Source organism: Gossypium arboreum, chromosome 13 (genome assembly GCF_025698485.1).
Source record: "Gossypium arboreum isolate Shixiya-1 chromosome 13, ASM2569848v2, whole genome shotgun sequence".
Taxonomy (NCBI): Eukaryota; Viridiplantae; Streptophyta; class Magnoliopsida; order Malvales; family Malvaceae; genus Gossypium; species Gossypium arboreum.
Genome location: NC_069082.1, coordinates 30905584 through 30921099, shown reverse-complemented (window position 1 = coordinate 30921099; position 15516 = coordinate 30905584). Strand labels below are relative to the sequence as shown.

At 32.5% G+C, this 15516-nt stretch overlaps 1 protein-coding gene and 1 non-coding gene across 4 annotated transcripts; one reads left to right on the top strand and one right to left on the bottom strand.

Annotated features, from left to right (window-relative positions):
- The first annotated feature begins 586 nt into the window (after window positions 1-586).
- On the top strand, window positions 587-2943 carry LOC108461733 (ureide permease 1-like). Of its 3 annotated transcripts, none has more exons than XM_053023813.1 (7): window positions 587-797; window positions 922-1177; window positions 1418-1556; window positions 1643-1817; window positions 1937-2066; window positions 2157-2531; window positions 2620-2943. In XM_053023813.1, the coding sequence occupies exons 2-7, from the start codon at window positions 941-943 to the stop codon at window positions 2770-2772; spliced, it is 1209 nt and encodes a 402-aa protein (XP_052879773.1). In that variant the 5' UTR covers window positions 587-797; window positions 922-940; the 3' UTR covers window positions 2773-2943. The 3 variants fall into 3 exon arrangements, with proteins under 3 accessions (XP_052879773.1, XP_017617147.1, XP_052879772.1); XM_017761658.2 differs by having other exon boundaries at window positions 588-797; window positions 911-1177; XM_053023812.1 differs by lacking the exon at window positions 587-797 and having other exon boundaries at window positions 813-1177.
- Window positions 2944-3780: 837 nt separating this feature from the next.
- TRNAN-GUU (transfer RNA asparagine (anticodon GUU)) lies at window positions 3781-3854 on the bottom strand. Its single transcript has one exon. It is a non-coding gene; the product is annotated as a tRNA-Asn (tRNA).
- Between the last annotated feature and the right edge of the window lie 11662 nt (window positions 3855-15516).

Below are 15516 nucleotides of genomic sequence, written 5' to 3'. Positions count from 1 at the left end.
TGTATACCAGTATGATATGATTTTAAAAAAAAACCTGATACCGGCCATTGGGTTCCCAAAGTAAAAAAAAAAATTAATATTTTAAAATCTAACACAATCATCAGGTAATTATGAAGCCAAAACACTATGTAGGGGCGGCCTTTGAGTTCTCAAAATCCTAATCTATTGTTCATTTCAAGTTATTTTAGTAATTGTTTTTAAACCTACTATTTTTGTAAATATCAAAAAAAAAATTTAAGTTAAATTAGTAAAATAGCAAAATATTAGAGAACACTTTGTGATTGTCGGTTAATGGTTTGCTTAAACATTAACTACGACAACCAGTTTGGACCGCAATCTTCTGCAAACCCTTTCAATAAGCAATAAAAGCATCAAATTCATTAAAAAAATAAACCAGATATAGCCAAGCTGGATCAGATCCACCCTTTGATTCAGAGTCCATTAAAATACCACCCATTTGAGTATTCATCTATTTTGCCACTCATAGAAACATGAAAATATACCCACCAACCAATAAAAATTTGATAACCCAACAACCCCTACAATAACTATTAGTATATATATATTCTATATTGATATAATGAAGATATCATAAATTTAAAAATTATATTTATAAATTTAATAGTTAGCAATACTTTGCCCCACTATGTACGGCGGAAAGAAAGAAGAAACGTGCAATATCTAAAACAAGTTGCAGTCAAATGAATCTGCTTTAACAAGATAAGCTATAAAACAGATGGTTCCAGTTGGATTCAGCATACTCTATTCTTTTATTTTCCCTAGTTCCGAGGTTCAAGGTAAAGTTAAAAAAGATACCTTTTTGTATTATCTTTCAGTGACTCCATTGGAGAGCTTGGGAAAAGATTATTGGAGAACATGTTTTGAACTGACAAGTTTTTCTTGGTTTTAGGATTGTATCAGAAATTCCAGAGTGAAGATCATGTATATAGTGGAGAGCAAAGGGGGTGCCATAGTGTGTATGCTGTTAGCTCTTTTGTTCCTGGGTACATGGCCTGCACTTATCACTCTGCTAGAGAGGCGAGGACGCCTTCCCCAGCACACTTACCTTGATTATACAATCACAAATCTCTTGGCTGCTGTAATTATAGCTTTAACATTTGGCCAAATAGGGGACAGCACGGTTGAAAGGCCCAATTTCTTCACGCAACTTTCCCAGGTGAGTTTCCCAGTTGGAATTGTTGCTATCTTGGAAAGTCTTCTAGTCTAGTTTGCCATTTCAAAGAACATAAAAGGTTACAGTTATTTGGTACAACTGAAAATATTCTAAATGCTTAACCCTCTTGGTTCATATAGCCACTTAGAGAAATGGTATTTAGCAAGTTCGTTGCTGGAATCCCAATATCAGCAACCCCTTCACTTATTCCGAATGTAATATATTCATGGGAATTTGATGCAGGATAATTGGTCTTCGGTTTTATTCGCAATGGCTGGTGGGGTGGTTCTAAGCTTGGGAAACCTTTCTACACAATATGCTTGGGCTTTTGTTGGTTTATCAGTTGTAGAAGTCATTTCATCAAGCATGACTGTTGTTATAGGTTAGATGTTGAATATTTGAATCTATTGACATTGAAAAGAACTTGGTTTCTGATTTTATTGATTAAATTTTCTTTGCTTCTAACAGGTACAACCTTGAATTACTTCTTGGATGGCAAAATAAACAAAGCTGAGATCCTTTTTCCCGGTGTCGGTTGCTTCCTAGTTGCTGTTTGTCTTGCATCAGCTGTTCACTCATCCAATGCAGCTGATTATAAAGCAAAGCTTAGCAGTTGGCCAATTGATAATGAAACTGGAAAAGGGTATGCTCGTTTTCCTTCCAATACATTACATAAACAAATTTTGATTTTGATTCATTTTCCTGTTTGATTGATTTGTTATTATATATATGCAAATCATGAGATTGATCAGTGTTTTCCAGGACTGTGCTTTCATCGGCGTCTGAAGAAGCAGTTTTAAAGGATCGAGAGAACGGGGGTGGTCCCATACGCAAGGCAAAAGCCGGAACAGCAACCTTCTTGATAGAGCTTGAAAAAAGGAGGTCAATCAAGGTTGGGAAGTTAGATTCAGCTTCACCATTTCCACTTTTGGGAAGTCTATTTGGTCTTGGCTTCATTTTGTTCTTTTTTTCTCTTCTGCAGGTGTTCGGAAAGAGCATGTTCATTGGACTGACCTTAACTTTCTTCGCAGGCGTTTGCTTCTCCCTCTTCTCACCGGCATTCAACTTGGCAACAAACGATCAATGGCACACTTTGAAAGAAGGGGTTCCCAAGTTGGTTGTCTACACAGCATTTTTCTACTTCTCTGTCTCCTGTTTCATAATTGCTCTCGTCCTAAACATCAGCTTCCTTTACCATCCAGCTTTGGGAGTCTCCAAATCGTCCTTTAAGGCCTATCTAAAGGACTGGAATGGCCGAGGGTGGGCCTTCCTGGCCGGGTTTCTGTGTGGGTTCGGGAATGGTCTCCAGTTCATGGGAGGCCAAGCTGCAGGCTATGCAGCAGCAGATGCTGTTCAGGTTTGATTTTAATGGTCTTTTCCATTGAATAAGAATGCTTAAGTTGTCTATTCGCCATCATATGTGAAATCTTTGATCATGGTTTCAGGCACTTCCTCTTGTGAGCACATTTTGGGGAGTGGTTTTATTCGGAGAGTACCGAAGATCGTCACGAAGAACATATATATTGCTGTTCGGCATGTTGTTCATGTTCATTGCAGCTGTTGGAATACTTATGGCATCATCTGGTCATAGGAAATGAAAATGCAGCTTTGGAAAACTACAGCTTATGTTGAAGTTAGAACATACTTCAGAGGCTGTGGTTGTGGGTTCATATCTAAGATCCATCTTTTTCTCCATAGCACACACACTTTGTTTCATAGTTTGTAAACTTCTTGAATTACACAATGATCAATGTCTTTCGGTTTTCCAACTCGATGACTTTAGCTGCAAAACGTATATTTACCGAGAAAAGAGTACACCAGAAATAGAATGAACACCTCAACTTGACTATCATCAAGTAAGAAACTAGTCTTTACATAAGTTTAGCTCCATGTTGTCCATCAACTAACTAGTAATGGTCATAAGCATTGAAATAAAACCAGTATGCACAACATGGTTATCAAAGCATGAGAAACAATGTAAGAAACTACTCTTTACATGAGTTTATCTCCCTATTGTCCATCAACTAACTAGCGATAGTCATAAGCATTGAAGTAGAAACCAGTATGCACATGGTTATTAGAGCATGAGAAAGAAATTAAAAATAAGGAAAAGAAAATAACAAGTGATGGTCATAGAAACCAGTATGCACAACATGGATATTAGAGAGAAGAAAAAATTAGAAACAATGTAAGAAACTACTCTTTACATGAGTTTATCTCCCTATTGTCCATCAACTAACTAGCGATAGTCATAAGCATTGAAGTAGAAACCAGTATGCACATGGTTATTAGAGCATGAGAAAGAAATTAAAAATAAGGAAAAGAAAATAACAAGTGATGGTCATAGAAACCAGTATGCACAACATGGATATTAGAGAGAAGAAAAAATTAGAAACAATGTAAGAAACTACTCTTTACATGAGTTTATCTCCCTATTGTCCATCAACTAACTAGCGATAGTCATAAGCATTGAAGTAGAAACCAGTATGCACATGGTTATTAGAGCATGAGAAAGAAATTAAAAATAAGGAAAAGAAAATAACAAGTGATGGTCATAGAAACCAGTATGCACAACATGGTTATTAGAGAGAAGAAAAAATTAGAATCGCTAGAAAGAGGGCTTGAACCTCTGACCTTGTGGTTAACAGCCACACGCTCTAACCAACTGAGCTATTCCAGCTAACACATCAGTGATGATGATAAAGCATTACATATCCATTTAACATACAAAAAGTTATATTCATGTATCATCTTCCACATCAATCAATAGAAAGAGAAGGCTTTGCAATTTTATGTTGAAATGAGAAAAGCAATGCTTTCAATCCTTATACAAGCTTCTCTTCCTCCATAATTGAAAGGGTATGCTCTTTTTCCTTCATATACATTGGCTAATTAATTATATGATATTCTTTTGATTTTATATTATGTATGCAACTCATGAGATTGATCAACGTTTTCTAAGACTATGATTCATCTATGTCTGAATAAGCAATTTCATAGGATCATGAGTACAGTCCTTTACCCAAGGATAAAGCCAAAATAACAATCTTGCTGATAGATTCAGAGAAAAGGAGGTCAATCAAGGTTAAGAAGTTTTAACTTCACCATTTTTACATTTTATAATTGCTCTCATCTTAAACATTAGCCTCCTTTATACTCCAACTCCAAGAGTCCCCAAATCATTCTTTTAAAGCTTATCTAAAGGACTAAAATGGACAAGGGAGGGTTTTCATGGTGGAGTTTCTTTGTGAGATTGGGATTGGTCTCCAGAGGTCAAGTTGCAGGCTATGCAGTAGTAGATATTGAAGTTTACGAAATATTAGAAGAGAAATAGCAAGACACAAGTAGGAAGAGAGAATAAAATTTTATATCTAATACACCATCGAATGATATATATATATATATATATATATATATATATATATATATATATATATATATATATATATAAGAAAAGTAAATAAAAGGAAATTAAATCCTTAGTAATTAGCTAATTACATATCTACTTATTCTTTAACACTCCTCAAACTAAAGCATAAATATTAACCATGTCAAGCTTGTTACAAATATAATAAATTTGAGATTCAGTGAGAGATTTCGTAAAAATATCCTAATTGATCTCTCGTTTTGACATAGTTTGTTGATATAAATTTTTTGTTGAATCTTCTCACGAATGAAGTGCCAATCGACTTCAATATTCTTGGTTTACTCATGAAATACTGGGTTAGAAGATATATGAAGAGCAGCTTGATTGTCACCATAATCTTGTTGTTAATGACATTTTAAAACCTAGTTCATTCAGTAACGAATGTAATCATATAATCTCGCACATAGGTTGTGTTGGAAAAAATTCGGTTCGAAAATAGTTTTCTTACACAACGGAAAAATAAAATTTTAAAACTTAGTCAGTTTGTGATATTTATAGTAATAAATATTTTTTTCAAAACCGCACTTGTGTTTTGACCTAAATGAATCTTAGACATTCCTGGCTTTCAATTGAATGACCTTCTTTACTATTCTCATACCACGAACTGCTTTGAGTGTGGGCTTAAACAATTTCAAATCAAACACAGAACTATAAATATTTTCTTTACTTTCAGTAGGATAGTAATCCTCTCTCTTATAAAAATTAGTAGAATTGTTATTTCCGAAAAATAGAATTTATACTTAGAAATAAATTCTCACTATTTTCGGACAAAATAACAATATCTCAATGTTATGTAAAACTTATTTTATTTTTAGCCTTATCATTGCCATCTATTTGTAGGAAGAGGAAATTAAAATCTAATTGAACTAGTATAATGCATTTAATGTCTATTTAATAGAAAAAAATCAATTGCCTAGTTGAACTAGGAGAGAGGGAGCGGCTAATTGAGTGTGCCTTCCCTCATATGTTTTATGATGGGGTTTTGAGTCTCTCCTGTATTGGGTCAAATTATATATGTTTCTTAAACTTTTAACCCAACACTTTATAATTTAATCTAACCTAGTACATTTTTTCTATTTTTCAAAATAAACATTATTTATCAAATTACTCTAAATAAATTAAATTTTCCAATTAAATAATTTTCACGACCGATTCTAATTGCATTAAAATCATGACAACTTTACCATAAAAAATTATATGAGAAAATATATTTAATTTCTACATTCAACTAATTCACAATGACCAATTAATTTAATTCCATTTTGAACTTCAATTAATTAAATAATAATTTCAAAAACTTAGATTAATTCTCAAGTCATTTCCATACTCAAGGAGAAAATCACATTCATGTTTGAATGTAACTCATTTATCTAACTTTATTATTTTTATCCATTTTTGTTCATTTGATTCAACATGCAATTAATTTCTTGATTCAACGAGTTAGTAGAGGGACCGGTTGGACATATGTGATTAGGAATCAAATGGTTTATAATTAAGTTCCAACTTTTCGTTGATTAATTATAAACTCATTTAGTCACGAAGTCGTTCCACTAGAGTATAATGATTGAATTCTCCCCAACAGCATACCATTACAAAAGAACTTGATCAGTACTCGTCCAATGACCTTGTCATAAGTGTATTACCCTCATAGGGTATCCTTAATCTCTTTGGGATAATATATGTTCTCCCAATATGATTCTATTTTATCTCATGGCTAATCATTACATCTTCCTTCATGAAAAATCAATTAATATTAAATAGTAATCAAGTCATTCATCACAAAGATAAACGACCCATGAATACATTTACTTTTCATCAACCATGTAATGCCAATGAGAGGATATCATTTACCCATGTCATGGGCTATGAATTCCACTATTGTAAATGACACTACATATTGCAAAAGTCTTACACCCAACGCACCAGCTTTCAATTCCTAATTTATACGAACTTAGCCTGTTACTTACATCAAAGTGTACAAGTCACGCATACATGGTCCGTCATCCACTCAGGATTGAGGTATTCCACACTATGAATGTCACAAGTGAATAACCCATAAATGGATTCATGATCTATTCTTCTTAGGTCCAGTCTAATGTACTATCAGCCCAATCAGTCACATCTATGTCTTTATCTTCTGGGAGTTATCCGCTCTAATGTCCAAGACAAAATATCTCCCTGATTGGACTTTGATAGACAACATATTAGCCTTTCAATTGGTTTGCTCATTTTCGATTAGACTAAGGACATGATTAGGTTTGCCTACTAATATAAGTTGTTTTTTTGTATTATGATCCAACCACGTAATACCGCTGAGTATTTGTTTAAACATTAGACAACTAATAAGCAACATTTTCTTCCAATTGGCTTCCCATGTAAAAACGTTATGAGAAAAATCATACAAAGTATATTAATGAATTTTTTTATTAACCAATTTATTCGAAAAATTATAAGTTTACAAATGAATATACTACACTTAGGGCACCAGATCCAACACTATCTTCTAGGAGTCATCCATTCCGATGTTTAAGACAAAGAATCTCCCTAATTGGAATTGGTAGATGGCATATTAGTTTTTCAATCGGTTATCTCATTTTTTATTAGACTAAGGACATGTTTAGGTTCATCTACTAATATAAGTTGTCTTTCCGTATTAAGATCTGACTATACGTAGTACCGTTTTGTATTTGTTAAACATTAAGTAACCAATGAGCTAATATTTGCTTCTATTTTGCTTTACATTCAAAAACCACATAAGGACAATATAAAAAGGTATTAATATAATTCATGAATAATTTTATTAAACCAATTTGTTCAACAAAATACAAGTGTACATAGACGAAATGCTACATTTAGGGCACCATATCCAACAAGTTATGCCACAACTTTGTATTCGAATTTCACACTAAACTGTGAAACTACACTCTCATTTTTGCTTTTCTAAGAAATTTGATTCTGTCCTACAAAAACACAATAACTTGTAGTTAACCTCATATCCATATTTGATTATGCCTAATTTACATTTGTGAAGCATCCAATGTTTGTGTGCCCATAATTCTAATATAGAATACCATAACCTGAATCCCTCTTTAGGTAATATAAGATTTGTTCTAACATTACCCAATGTTTAACTATTGGTGAAGACATGAATTAACTCACAACATTCACAAAATATGCAATATCAAGACGAGTAACTATGAGATATTCAGTTTCCCAACTAATCTCCTATACCTCTCAGAATCCTCAAATGGATCAATATCTTCCTTTATAAGTGACGAGTTGGAATCCATCAAAGTGCTACATGGTTTACATCCCAACTTTCTAGTTTCTTCAAGTAAGTCAATGGAATATTTCCTTTAAGATAAGAAAATACATTTCTTTCTCCTAGTAACTTTAACTCCAAGAAAATATTTCAACTATCCTAAATCCTTCGTTTCAAACTGAGCATGAAGGAACAATTTCAAAGTAAGAATGTATGTATAATCACTCCCGGTAATAACAATATCATCATCATAAACTACTAGTAGAATATGACTACCTCCGAATGTTTGGAGATAATCGAATGATCACAACTACTCTTCTGTAAACCAAAATCTTAGATCACCTCACTGAAACGTCTAGACCATGATCATGGGCTTTGTTTCAAGCCATACAGATATTTCCAAAGACTACACACCTTCACACTCTCCCCTCGAGCAATGTTCCATATAAACCTCATTCTATATATCACAATGAAAAAAATGAATTTTTTATATCAAGCTGGTGTAAAGATAACCCATATATAGCTATTATAGAAATGAACAAATGGGAAAAAGCCATCTTAGCCATGAAAGAAAAAGTATCCAATTAACCAACCCCAAAGGTTTGAGCATATCCTTTATTGAAAAGATGGTTTTTTTATGGGGCAACTAATCCATCAAGATTTAGGGCACCAATGTAACATCCTGATTTTTGGGCCTAATCGGACAGTGGTTTTGGGACCAAAAATTTTACATAAGAAAATTTATTTTTATTGTATTTTTATGGTCCACGATTTCACGAAATCACAGAATGAATTCGTGAAATTTTCATTTAAAAATTTTAACGTTTGGGCACTTAATTTGGTCAAAAGGACTAAATCGTTAAAAGTGTAAAATGTGAGTTCTAGATGTTAAAGGTGTCAAATTGCTATGGATTTTAGATTAGAGGTCTTTTTATAGTAATTGGACCATTGGACATTTTTTGGACAAAAATGGGCATGAGATAGGTGAAATGAACAATTTTTAAGTTAGGGACATTTAGGTAATCTAGTAAATAAATGAATTAAAAGCCCAAAATAGCCAAAATTGGCTTCCATCTTCTTGCTCCAGCCGAAAACCCCATGGAAGGAATGGCTAGGTTTTTTTCAAACTTGCAAGCTCAATAGTAAGTGATCATTAGTCTCGTTTTAAAGTTCTTTACATTTTTGAAGTTCCCATAACTCGATTTACCTATTTCTACCAATATTTTAAGCTAGGGCTCATGTCTAAAAATTTACCCATGAATGACATGCATGTGTTTTGATGTATAATGGTAGAAAATGAATGTTGGGTGTTAGATAAACATCTTTTGATAAGTAATTTTCGATGAAAACGTCCATAAGGACCGTTTTGAGAAAGTAATAAAATGTGTAGTAAGAATGTGTTTTAATGAAAATTTTAAGATGCTATAATTATGAAAATGGTTCAGCTAGGCTTGGGTAACAAAGAAATTGAATGCATTTCATTTTACGAGTCTAGGGAAAGTGTAATTATGATAAAGTTTAGGGGCAAAAATGTAATTTTTCAAAATATGATATTTGGACCACATAGAATAATGTGACTAACAATTAGACTAAATGTGACATTATAGATCGAGGAAATTGAGGTTTGGACCTAGAATGGGGGAAAAATGAGGAATCGATGGTTAAGTCCCTTTTTGATAACCTTGGTGTCGAGGTAAGTTCATGTGTAAATAATACTACATTATGTTTTGTATTTTATATTTCGATGTTGCATGAATTGTACATTTGTTTCCATGAAATTTATCAATGATGAATTATGACAAATTTCCAATGAATGAGAAATCTCGAATGAATCTTAGAGACGAATAGGGTACAAATGTCAAAACAATAAGGTTATTAAGATTCCGTATAATACCATATCCAGGATATGGCCTCGGAATGTGATTTCGTATAAGACCATGTCGGGGACATGGCGTCAATATGATATTTCATGTAAGACCATATAAGGGATATGGGATTGAAACGATACTATATGTATGAGATTTCCAAGTAACCTTTGGTATTCTAAATGATCCAACGGGTACGTTCAAAACGAGAAGTTATGTGACCGTATTACAAGTGGTACAGGTATGTACATATAACTCATGTGAAGTGAATTCGGTTTATGATGCATTATTGGTAAGGATACGAATAAGTAACATATGTATTTATACCATGAGGGTTGGAATAATTGGTAAAAGTGTTATTGACATAGTTATCATTATTTTATACTAAAACAGTTTTGGACAGCAGTAGCAGTCTGACTTTGAAAATGCACCAAAAATAATATAAATTGAGTTAGAGATTGAATAAAATATTTAATTAAATCTTATTGAGCCTAGTTTCATATAGAAGAAATGGTATAAGAAAAAGAATATCAGATTATGAGATATTTGAATTTTCGTGAGACAGAGTCAGAATGTTTTCGACATCCCCTATTCAGATGGGAAAATCATCAAAAATTGTAAAAAAATAATTATGGGTTATAATTTATATTTTTAGATTCTTTAATTAGTATAATTTCAAAAGAAACAAACAATAACATCATTCGAATCTCGTATGGGAAGATAATTAATTTTTAGCGGATAGGGGTCAGAACTGTCGAATAGCGAAAAAGGGGTAAATTTGAAGAATAAACTGTACTAATTGGCTAAACAAAAAAATTCAGAAAATTTTATGGTAGAAAAATATGTGAGTCTAGTTTCAGAGAAAATTAACAGATCTTAAATTGGAGCTCCATAGCTCCAGTTATAAATAATTTAGTGTCTATGACTCGAGTAGATAGCTTGATTGGAATTTGATCAAATAGTGGAATAATATGCAATTATAATTGTGATACCTTGAGAGCATGTTGTAAGAATTTGGTAAAAGTATATTAATAAAATTTCTTATTATTTTCATATGAACTTACTAAATTTTATAGCTTACTCCCCTCCCTTTCCCATCTCTTATAGGCTAATTTTTGCTAGCTCGAGTTGGAGATCGCCAGAGATGTCATCACACTATCAAGTTATCACGTTGGGTAAAAACGGATGCAACCTGTAACACCCCTAACCCATATCCGCTGCCGTAAGGGTTTGAGCATTACTACCATTTGCGATCACTTAAAAAATTAAAATACTTACCGATTCAATGCATCATATAAAATAAATATATTACCATTCAATCAACAGTTTGGCACTTGTATAAGCATCAAACAACAACATTGTTAGTATACTTGCACATATCTCATATAAATTCAACATTGATATATCTATTTTCTCGACATGTCGCACTTGAGTTTAATAATAGTCTCAATTACATAATTTCCTTGTATCAACATATCAAAGATAATCATATATGTACATGTCATGAAACATATCATGCTCTTACCGCTTTCTTCATAAGCATATATCATTCATTTCATTATATCAATATTTTATGCTTCATCATTTCCATATATTTTATGTACATTTATTCGGTAATAGCTTATATCAAACTTAACATAAATTATATTCCATGTACTTATACTTATTTCGTTTATCCATTTTCATAATTATTTCATACAACGCTTTTGTACATATATTTCCATATGACTAGTTCTTGTAAACATTTCACACAACCATTTCATATAACCATTCGTCATCCGATACATTTTACGAATATCAATTGTTCAATGAGATCTTATAGCGTCTCCCATCCACGGTCTTATTTATCTTTGACGTGATGCCATAGTGTCTTTCAACTATGGTCTTACTCATTTTCATCATGTTGCCATGGTATCTTTCAACCATGGTCTTATTCTTTTCATGTCACATTGCCATGGTATCTTTCAACCATGGTCTTACACATCTCATATCAAGTTGCCATGGTATCTTTCAACCATGGTCTTACACATTTCATATCAGTTGCCATGGTATCTTTCAACCATGGTCTTACACACAAAGTTGCCATGGTATCTTTCAACCATGGTCTTACACATTTCATATCGAGAGCACACTCATGAACCTCATCATTACAAAGGGATTACCGGTCAAAGCTAAATCCTCAGAATATAAACTAATAGAGTATTGTCGGGATTACCGGTCAAAGCTAAATCCCGCAACGACAATTACTCTAATGAGCTTGGATCTGAATTACCATCCAGGCTAAATTTAGACCCTAATTCAGATTACCCGTCCGGCTAAATCCGTTTTACACATATTCTTCGGAGGGCTATATCGGGATAGGATCACCCGTCGAGGCTAGATCCTTTTTACCGTCAATTCCTTTTCAGAGATCCATCGAATTTTCCTTTCATTCAACCGGGATTTCTTCTCCTTTTATCAAATTTATCAATGTTTCATAAATTTTCATTCAATGAACATTCAAATCATATTCACAAAAATAACATACAATCTCAAGCATTTAAGAATATAATTCAAGTTACACGAACTTACCTCATTGCTTGTTTGTGTTTATAATTTCATTAATCTGATATCTTTTCTTTTCCACGATCAAGTCTCATATTTGAGTCGTCCGGATCTTTATAAATAAATTTGATCATCATTTTCATTCATTTCATATTCTAATGCATTTAATTAATGCTCTAGGCAAAATTACCATTTTGCCCCTAAACTTTTAATTAATGACGATTTCATCCTTAGGGTCAGGAAAATAAAATTCTTGCAATTTAATCCTTATTTCCAGCTATTATTCTCTTATATATTGATAGCAATCCATGAATTCTATAAAATATCAGAATTTTTCATAATTTCAACACTTTTCAATTTAATCCCTAAAACATGTTTTCCCGATCTTGAACTAAATTAATAATTTCATTCAATTTTGTAATTTAAATAAAAAATAATCCATTTCATGCAATTTGGTCATTTCGACATGTTTACAAAATTGCCCATAAAGTTTTACTTTTATTCAATTTAGTCCCCGAGCATAAAATATGCAAATTAGCCATGCTAGATGAATATTCATACATATTTTCCTCCTCCTCCTCTCCATTCCACATCCTTAATGTAGATAACACACTTGTAAGTAACATTATCCATAATTTTTATTATTTACTTTTATGAATATTCAAGTCGTCTATCTGCATCATAGTCACTAAATTATTTATATCTGGATCTATAGAACTCCAAATTAATATACGATAATTTTCCTGAATCTAGACTCATATATATTCTTACCATAAAATTTCAAAATTTTTGGTTTAGCTAATAAGTACAGTTTATTCTTTAAAGTTACCCTGCTCATTGCCTCTACGATTCGACCCTCTTCACCAAAAATTAATTATCTCCTCATACAGGATTCAAATGATGTTCTTGTTTGTTTCTCTTAAAAATAGACTCATTCACAATTTTAGAAATATAAATTTAAGCCCCTAATTATTTTTATTCAATTTTTTATTATTTTTCAAAGTATAGGGGAACCCGAATTCATTCTGACCTTGTCTCACAAAATTCATTATATCTCAAAATTTACAAATCCATTGCTTACAATATTTCTTCTATGAGAAACTATACTAAATAAGCTTTAATTACATATTTTTTTCATATTCTAATTCAATTTCTACAATTTATGGTGATTTTTCAAAGTTAGTCTACTACTGCTGTCCAAACTGTTTTTGTGCAAGCTATTAATTACCATGTCATAACACCCTTATTTTCTTTTTCTACACCATTTCTCATCACTTTCTCTTATTTTCTCTTCACTAACATATCAAAAACATAGGACCTTATGTAAGAAAACTCTACTATAACATTATTTCCATGCTTTGTCAATAATAACAAACTTAAAAACATATTGAAATCTTGATATACTTACCTTGTTCTATTGATACTAATCTTTAACTTGATTTTCTCTCTCCTCCAGCTTCTATTTCTTGAATCCAACTTGATATTCTAACTCCCCATGCTCTCCTTAACATTTTTGTCTCTTGGTAGCTATGGAAATTCATTTGATTTTTGGGTGAAAATGGTGAATTTTTGGTAAAAGGACCAAATTATAAAGAAAGCAAAACTTTCTTTCTTCCTCTCTTTCTCTCATGTTACTGCATGGGAAAATATGGATGAGAATTTCTCATCTTTCTTTCTTTATATACTAATAAAATAATAATAAAATATCTTATTAAAGTATTAATAAAATAATATTTATCTAATTAAATAATTATAAAATATCAAAATATCTCTAGCATCATTATTACTTTCTAGATTTCTCTCTCTTCCAATTGACCATTTTGCCCTTCATTATATTTTAAAATTCCATCCTTGAGTCATCATTTAATTTGGTAAAATTGCAATTTAGTGCCTCATAGTTCTTCATCTATTCAATTTGGTCCTAATTCATCCATTTTCCTTAGTTTCTAGATCATTCCACTCTTAAATTATTTACACTATTGGTCCTTCAACTTTTTCATATTTACACTTTAACCCCTCAAATTATAAATATTTACTCTTGTGCAACAAAACTTTTCTCACTTTTATAATTTAGTCCTTTCTTGAATTAATATATCATAATATACTTCTCAATATTGACATAACTCAAAATTTCCCTTTTTGTCACTTTATTTCCTTATTTTACTATATCAAGGATAATATCTTACTGTAAAAATTTTCAGGGTATTACACAACCCTCTTAAGTTTATGGCATGTATAGGGACTAAGTCACTTTGTGAATATGTCTTTATAAGTTAGCCAAATGTATTGGCTTGTAATAGTTAATAGATTGATGTTGTGGGTAGCCATGCAAATTTGCTTATATGGCTTAAATGGTCGTAAATCAAATATTGTATACATGTATGTGCCAATATTTTGAAGACGTGGGTTTTGTTATATGGCATGAATGCTTGAAGATTTAAATTAGATTTGTTGTCATGTTGATAATCATGATATAAATGGATAAATTGGAGGTAAAACCAATTATATATATTATATGTGTATTGGTAATTTTGGACTCGAATAAGAGAAATGTCATGTGCATGCATGTGTTGTTGTGAGGATGTCATGCTTGAGCCTTGATTGTGGATGTATAGTTGCTCAATTAAGTATGTTAATTGCTATAGAGATGTATAAGTGTATGTGTACAACTATGAGTGGCAAATGGCTTGGAAAATAGCCTTGTATTTGTCCACACAGGTAGACACACAGGCGTGTGTCTAAGCCGTGTGTAACACACGGCCTGCCCCCATGAGCGTGTAGTCCGACTGTGTGTCTCCTGCATCTTGTACTTTAACTTTGAATTGGTTACACGAGCTGAGACACTATCGTGTGTCTCGACCGTGTGAGGGACATGGCCTTGGGATATGGGTGTGTGCTTTGGTTGTATGCCCCTAATTTGGTGATGACGTCATAAACAAAGAGTTACAAGGGTTGAGGACACGGGCGTGTCCCAAGCCACACGGGCGTGTGTGACCACATGGCCTATCTGCACGGACGTGTGACCCTGTTTTATGATGAAATTTTCTAAGTTTTCCTAGAAGTTTTTAAAGTTTTCGGTTTAGTCCCAAATCATCTTTGAGGCGTGTATAGGGCCTCGTAAGCCCGTTTAAGGGACGTTATACATATCTATGAATGTTTTTTATTTAGACAAAATTTTATGGTTGATTTTATGTGATTATGTATGTTTAAGTCTAGTAATACCTCATATCCTGTCCCGGCCTCG

Bases quoted from the DNA above. Each gene is read 5' to 3' on its own strand.
- LOC108461733 (XM_053023813.1), top strand. From the start codon at position 941: ATGTATATAGTGGAGAGCAAAGGGGGTGCCATAGTGTGTATGCTGTTA. The intron at 1,557-1,642 runs GTTAGATGTTGA...TGCTTCTAACAG, and splicing joins AAGCATGACTGTTGTTATAG to GTACAACCTTGAATTACTTC. The intron at 1,818-1,936 runs GTATGCTCGTTT...AGTGTTTTCCAG, and splicing joins GATAATGAAACTGGAAAAGG to GACTGTGCTTTCATCGGCGT.